The 7,907-nt window shown below is 43.0% G+C and overlaps 1 protein-coding gene across 10 annotated transcripts in view; it reads right to left on the bottom strand.

Annotated features, from left to right (window-relative positions):
* The window catches only part of PDPR (pyruvate dehydrogenase phosphatase regulatory subunit), a 41,991-nt gene that overhangs the window by 7,588 nt on the left and 26,496 nt on the right, over positions 1 to 7,907 (bottom strand). For all 10 annotated transcript variants that reach the window (XR_004485111.2, XR_004485109.2, XR_004485110.2 and 7 more), the window contains 4 exons: positions 7,418 to 7,566; positions 6,839 to 6,951; positions 5,367 to 5,461; positions 3,859 to 3,948 (listed from right to left, as the gene is read on the bottom strand). Coding sequence is in view for 7 of the 10 variants with exons in the window: in XM_033434654.2 (XP_033290545.1) it covers positions 3,859 to 3,948; positions 5,367 to 5,461; positions 6,839 to 6,951; positions 7,418 to 7,566 (447 nt within the window). In the remaining 3 variants the exon portion in view is untranslated. The remainder of the gene's footprint in view (positions 1 to 3,858; positions 3,949 to 5,366; positions 5,462 to 6,838; positions 6,952 to 7,417; positions 7,567 to 7,907) is intronic.

The following is a 7,907-nucleotide window of genomic DNA, read 5'->3' as shown; positions in this document are numbered from 1 at the left end:
GAGAAGAGCAAAGCGAAAAGTGGGTCCCCACTACTTACTCATTTTCTCACCAGATGCCAGGGATTGAGTGTGAACAAACCAATCTGCTATCTGCCACCATGCTTTGGAAGGCAGCTCCTCAGAGACAAGTATAAGCTTCTTGACAAAAGCCAGCTTGAAAAGAACCCAAGCAGTGCACAGATTACCTCTTGGACTCACAGAAAACCATAAAAATGGGACCAGCCCAGGAAAATTGGGTAGAAAACAGGGCTTCTCCCTCCTGATGGGCTTGGCTGATTAATGACCCAGGAGCAGGTGGTAACACCTGAATGACCATATGGCACTTCAGTACAGGCAAAACATATCAGCTACATGCATACTAACTCTTCTCAAACCATGAATAATCCCTTCACCTTAATATTGTTATAATACTCTTGAGTGTGGAAAAGCAGATAAAATTTCATGGGCTGGTAAATCCGTGCTTCATTTAATAATTAAAAGGAAACCTAACACCATGAGTAGTATGACTATGTCAAGAACATGACGAGGTTGAAGATCACTGCTACTTGTCACAACTGGACAAGGGAAAGAAAATGCAGGAATAAAAATTGTTAAGAAACAAAAACTATTATGGTTTGTGTATGGAAACCCTGGAAATTCCAGAAATCAACTAAAAAACAGCTATAAACAGTAAGATAGTTTAGGAGGGAAACAGGTTAAAGCATTAATATACAGGGAAAAAACCTTTCATAAATCAGAAGACACCAGAATAAAGACACCCTTCCCATTCACAACAGCAACACCACCAAAATATTCATATAAATTTAAGAAATGTATACCATCTACATGAAGAAAACTTCAAAATGCCTCTGAAGGTCACCAAAAAAAAAAACCCCGCATAAAGAAAGGTATATTTTGATTGTAAGATTCAACACATATAAAAATGTCAATTCTTCCTAATTTACAAACGTAACAATCCAACAACTCAGGGTGTTTTTGTTTTAACTAGATGATTATAGAAGTTTATAAGGAGATCAGCTCGGTGCTTTGTGACCACCTAGACGGGTGGGACAGGGAGGGTGGGAGGGAGGAAGACGCAAGAGGGAGGAGATACGGGAACATATGTATATGTATAACTGATTCACTTTGTTATAAAGCAGAAACTAACACACCATTGTAAAGCAATTATACTCCAATAAAGATGTTAAAAAAAAAAAGTTTATAAGGGAAAATAAGGAAACAGGAATTCGTCTTTTCCAGAGTTTTCCAAGCTATGAGGGAGGATAAGCATTACCAAGTATTAAAATATACAATAAAGACTCAGTAATTAAAACAATGTGATACTGGATACACAAATAGAATAAAAGTCCAGAAATAAATCTAAATATATATAGAAACTTAGTATGTGATAAAGGTAGAATCTCATATCAACTGGTCATCCATGTTAGAAAAAATAGTTTGATCCATAGCTCATAAAGTACCAAGAAACAGTGCAAAAGGTTGGAGCATTTAAATATGAAAAAACAAAACACACAAACCCATAAATAGCAACAACACAAACTATAAAAGCACCAGAAGTGGAAAAATTTTTTAACTCTGGAGTGGGGAAGCCCCTTCTATGTATTAAACTCTAGAAGCCACAAAAGATTCATCAATTCACCTACAAAAAAAATTTTTTGCAACATATGAAACATTTCCATAATAAAAAGTAAAATTTAGAAAACCCTTCTGGGACTTCCCTGGTGGCAGAGTGGTTAAGAATTCACCTGCCAGGGGACATGGGTTCCATCCCTGGTCCGGGAAGATCCCACGTGCCACAGAGCAACTAAGACCGTGTGCCACAACTACTGAGCCTATGCTCTAGAGCCCGCGAGCCACAACTACTGAGCCCACATGCCACAATTACTGAAGCCTACGTGCCTAGAGCCCGTGCTCCACAACAAGAGAAGCCACCACAATGAGAAGCCCACGCACTGCAATGAAGAGTAGCCCCCGCTCACCACAAATAGAGAAAGCCTGCGCCCAGCAACAAAGACCCAACACAGCCAAAAAATACATATATAAACCCCCCCCCAAAAAAAACCCTTCTATGTGGCAAAAAAAAAAAATCAAGACAAATGATAAACTGGAAAAAATTTTACAACTTAATAGTAAGGACTGGCTGGCTGATTCAGAGAATGCCTAGAAATTGGGGGAAAAGACCAATAATTCAATACAAAAATGGACAAAAGATACTGCCAGGACATTCATTCATGCAACATTTATTAAGCGTTTACTATGTGCCAAGTATTTCTCTAACTGCTGGGGATACAGAAGTTAAACAAATATCCCTGCCTTTAGCAAACCTACATTTAAACGGGTAATGTGATGAACGAGATAAAGAAAATATATATTCTATGAGACAGTGGTAAGCACTCTTGAGAAAAATAAAACAGGGAAGGAGGCTAGGGAGGAGGGGGCCAGAGACTGCAACTTTAAATGGTCTCTTCAAGAAGGTGAGGTGGGACTTCCCTGGTGGCGCAGTGGTTAAGAATCCGCCTGCCAATGCAGGGGACATGGGTTCGAGCCCTGGTCCAGGAAGATCCCACATGCTGTGGAGCAACTAAGCCCGTGCACAACTACTAAGCCTGCACTCTAGAGCCTGTCACTCTAGAACCCGTGAGCCACAACTACTGAAGCCTGCACGCCTAGAGCCCGTGCTCTGCAACAAGAGAAGCCACCACAATGAGAAGCCCGCACACCACAATGAAGAGTAGCCCCCGCTCGCCGAAACCAGAGAAAGCCCGCGGGCAGCAACGAAGACCCAACACAACCAAAAATAATAAACTAAAAAAAAAAAAAAAAAAAAAAATGGGGAGGTGTGGGGACCTCCCTGGTGGTCCAGTGGTTAAGACTCCGTGCTTCCACTGCAGGGGACGTGGCTTCAATCCCTGGTTGGGGAACTAGGATCCCACAGGCCATGCAGCGTGGCCAAAAAGTTTTTTTTTTAATTAAAAAGAAAAAAAGGTGAGGTGTGAATAAGACCTGAAGCATGTGTGGCTGTGAGCTTGGGAGGCTCTACAGCGGGGAGGGATATGCCAAAGAAAGGGGAAGGGCAAGTGGAAAGGCCCTGAGGCGGAAACATGTCCAGCAAGGAGAGGCAAGAAGACAGGGTGAGATGAGGAGCAGCAGTGTGGAGGAAGGTCGGCAGAGCTGTGTGCGCCCTGCAGATGGGCTTTTACTCGGAGTGAGATGGGTTTTGACAAGTAGCTTGATCTCTTGCATGGAACTGCACCCATCAGCCCAAAGTTTGACAACTCTGTGTGCTGGTACAAGCAATAAAGAAAAAGACACTCTTGTACACTGCAGAAGTTTTTATAACAGCAAAGGACTAGAAACCCTATAAATGTCTATTAGTACCAGACTGGTTAAATAAATTACGATTCAACTATATAATGGCATACTATATCGTTTTCATTAAAAAATAGAGAAAAAAGAAAAAGGAAGCTCTTTCTCTTTAGGTACTGGCAGGGAAAAATCTCTAAATTGCTAAGTAAAAAAAATCAAGATGAAAAACAGCAGTAAGCCTCCATTTGTGTTTCTAAAAAAGAGGGTTATGTATACGTCTTTGAACTTGCTTCCATATGCACAAAAATCTCTGACATGATATAAACTAACAATTATATCACTGGTGTGGCTGGTGGGAACTGGTCGGGTGGCACTGAATACTTTTTAGAGGTTTTTAGTTTTAGACCATGTAAATATATTACCTACACAAAAAAAGTACATAACTTAGCTAAAAACGTTAAAATCTCTTTAACGCAGCCTACCTCAGTGACCAAGGCCCGGTCAGACATGGCGCTCTAACCCTGCCAGCACCCATCCTCTCGTGGTTCTCACCTCTATAGGAATGTAAAGCATGAATCCTGGCTCTCCCGTGTGAGTCATGCTCATCACCCGGATCCCATTTGCGTAGCCCACACTCATCTCCTGTGGAAACAAAGGGAGAAGGTCATCGTGGAAACTCAGTAGGGGAAGTGGGCCCCTCCATGTTTGTTAGAGGAATGAATGCCTGAGGCAACCCCTCTCATTAGCTCTGTACCCTGTGTTGGACCCTAATGGAGATACATGTGAATGAAAATTTCTTCCTGAAGACAGTCTGTTTCCAGGCATTGGGGTCATTAGGAACAGAGCACAGCCTTTCCAATGCTCTTCTCATGAACAGCCCCAGTTCAGGAATGCCAGCCAAGCCAGTGGAGGGAAGTAGAGGCAAAGTCTTTGAAAAGCATGAAATACTTCTTTTTACAAAGTCGTGCTAAAGATTTGTTTTAGTCAGCGACGCCGGGAATGAAGACCAGGCAAATGTGTTCTCTGGCGGACCTGGCAGACAAGTCCTGGGTACCTGCCCCACAGAAGATAATGCCGGATGACCAAAGAACACCGTTCACCTGCTACCCTGGGGGAAGAGACTGGGCTTCTCATGTTCAAAACGTGTTTCCAGCAGCTCAGTTACCCAAAAGGGGCCCCTGACTCAATCACCGTTCCTGCAATGGGAAGTGGTAAGCCCCAGACGGCCCTAAAGCAGACTGTTTCCATGAGGAGCAGGCATTGTAGCACAGTACGCTGTAGGCGCGCGCATGTGGGTTACCTTCAAGGAGCAAAGAATGTACTGTGACAGGGTCTGCTGCCAGCTAACAGAGTTTCCTGTTGCTTTAACTGTGCCATGGAGAAAAAGGAGAGCTGTAAAATCACTTAAGAGGTGGATCCTGACTTCGGTTTGAACTTCAAAGAGCATCCCATCAGTAACGGTCCCGAAGCTGCTTGTTACAGGCTGCCAAAACATGTCTGTCTGGACCTCTCTAATCAACCACTTCCCAAAGAGTGTGTTCAGTTATCATTCCTTTTATTCAGTTACAATTTGTTTCACTCAGCTCTAGTTGCCAAGTATAAGAAAGAAAATTTATAAGAAAGAAAGAAAATTAAGTAAGTTGTTTAGGGATTCACCTAAACCATTTCTTACCTGAAGGTGCCACATACACAGAAGTTACTTTGTGTATGGAAAAGAGGAAGCACTGCATGGAGAGAAGGGACCTGACCTTGACTGGCATTTTTTGGCATCCGCATCATAATACTGTAACTTAAAAATTTAATCCACCTCTACAGAAATCAATAAATATATAGAACTGATACTCAGAGAAATTAGGTCTTCAAAGATATCAACGTTTATTAAACAAGAGAACATGAAGATTGAAAAATAAAGAAATGGATTTACTCAGTCATTCTGTTTGCTTAATAAAAGTCAGAACACGCTTTGTGGGTATTAACACCATAGTGAGAACATGTAATTGCCATCTCTATAAAGAAATATTCCCTGCTTATTTAAAAACTACAACTTTACTAGTACCCACCTTGCAAAACAGACTTGGGAAATGGTCTGGAGTCATAGGGGCATAGGACAACTCAGACAGCACATCCACAGCTCGAGGACCAATCAGATTGAGGGCTAAACGGAAAAGAACAAGAGATGTCTGGCCGCTCCAGGTGAATAGCTGAACCAATGGGAAAGGTCTGCTCTGACTTGCTCACCTATGGCCAGGTGTGGGTGGTAAGACCATGAAAATGTCCATTTGCTTAGGCAGTCCTAGGGTGGACCTTGATTCTGGCAAATACACTTCTCCTGACAGGGCTGCTTAGTGCTGCTACTGACTCCTGGCATCTGACAGCCTGGCTAGTGTGTTGCCTCTTCCTGAACAAAGGAAGACAAAACTCCACAGCCTCCTTTGCAACTAGACTGGGATCATGAGGCCAGGGGATAGGAGCCCACTCCCAGAGCTGGCCAAACCACCCCCTGCACAATTCCTGTTCCCTGGGACTTCCCTGATAGTCCAGTGGCTAAGACTCCATGCTCCCAATGCAGGGGGCCCGGGTTCGATCCCTGGTCAGAGAACTAGATCCCAGATGCCGCAACCAAGAAGTCCACATGCCGCAACTAAAGATCCCATGTGCCGCAATGAAAATCCTGCATGCCTCAACTAAGACCCGGCACAGCCAAATAAATAAATAAATATTTAAAAACAAGACAAAACAAAAACAATTCCCATTCCCCTCCTCTTCCCAGTGTGGCTACATGATGGAAAAAGCCCCAAACCCAAATCAGTACCAGGAGAGCCCTGAGGAGAGCTGCCCACCCAGCCTGGATTCTGTCACATTTACAACAGCACCTAAGCTAATTACACATCAAATACCCTTAAATGGACTAGAAAATAGGCTTGCTTCAATAAGCTTCTATAGTTTTCTAATCTGGTAGCGAGAAAGTAATCATATTTGCTACCATGATGAACTGAGGATGAGGGCCTGGTGGAAGCGAGGGGCAGGGGTCCATTGCGGGTAGGGAGGGGTTAAAGCTGGAATCAGGTGGCAGAAGAGGAGGGGTTGCTCCCTGAGAAGACTGCTGAGGAAGAGATAATAAGGAAATTAAGTTATCTATCCTTAAAAAGTATTTACTCATTAAAGAAAAAATAAAAACTAAGGGGAAATTTTGAAGAAAATAATACTTAGGTAATAAATATAAAAATACTTTAATAATGAGTCACTCATTCATTCAACAAATATTTGCACTCTGATATGCTGGCTGTAGGGGACACAGCAGTAAACAAAACACAAAGAAACTGAAGAACTAACTCATTCACACTTCACTTATAAAAACACGGGGAAGCATTAGAGATCAATTTTCTATGACCAGGAGCCTCTTCCAAGATTCTAATTCTGACACTCATTTTTGAATATCAGATATAGAGAAGGCAAATGGAGAAGACAGATCTGGATCAACTTCGATCAGCTGGCTTTTCCTTGCTCAGCTGACTGCAGAGGGCCCCCTTACCAGTGTATTTCCAGGTGACATCCTCCAGAATCAGGTTGCTGTCTTCTGGCATGTATTTCTTAAGCCAGGCCCAACAGTGGACCTGTTGGTCGGTTGGAGAAATCATGAAGAAACTGAAAGTGAGACCCAAAAGTAATCAAAACCAGGCAGGAGAATGATCAGGAAGCAGTAAGTTCTCAGCTAGTTTCAAAGCAACAAACAGAACACTGGTGAATGATCTCTTAGCTTTTAGGGAAGGCCAACTGCACATACTTCTAGGATATACCACATAATGACAAAACAGAAGATTCTGGCTTTCTGCTAGTGCCAAGAAATTATACAGACCTACTAACATAAGATAAGGCATTTTTCCTAAATAGAGTAATTTTTCCACACCAAGTTTTACATAATCTGGTGGGTTTCTTTTTTTTTTTTTCCTCCTGGTGCTTTTTGTGTGTGTGCTGGGCTGCTAATGAACTGGCCATGACTTTGAAATGTTTTATTGTCCTCAGTGTTATTACAGTTTCCTGGAGAGGTGAGCTGAGCGCTCGGCTCCGCCACAGCCGTTAGGCGGAGGGAGCAGAGTGGCAGCCGGCTCACCTGCGCTTGCTCAGCCGTGCTATGCTGCAGTCATTTTCGTACCCTCCGCCCTCGTTGAGCATGCCGGTATGCACGATGTGGCCCACGGGCACGTCAAGGTCATTGGAGAAGAGGTATTGGAGAATTTCTAATGCCTGATCCCCGGTGGACTATAGGGTTAGGGAAAGAAGCAGAGAGAACAAACATGAGAACCTCTGGCCCGTAACGCAGCCTGACAAGCAAAGTCACTTGCGGAGAAAATGCAATTAGCCGGTACTCGTGCAACAGTATTTGCAGATTTGCTCCACTGCAACGAGCTCCAGAGAAAGCTAGCTGTTGATTCTAGTGTCAAATGAGCCTCTGCAAGCAGATAAGGAACCAGAAACAAAGCGCTAAAAATTCCAGAAAATGTTATAATACAGGTGAAACACTAAAATATATCAGAGTTCTTAGTCTGCTTTGAAGTGACAGATGAAAAACAAGAGGCATTCAATAAATACGCAAGTTTCCA

This window comes from Orcinus orca, chromosome 20 (assembly GCF_937001465.1).
Source record: "Orcinus orca chromosome 20, mOrcOrc1.1, whole genome shotgun sequence".
Taxonomy (NCBI): domain Eukaryota; kingdom Metazoa; phylum Chordata; class Mammalia; order Artiodactyla; family Delphinidae; genus Orcinus; species Orcinus orca.
The sequence above is the reverse complement of the archived record's forward strand: the minus strand, read 5'-3'. Positions and strand labels throughout refer to the sequence as shown.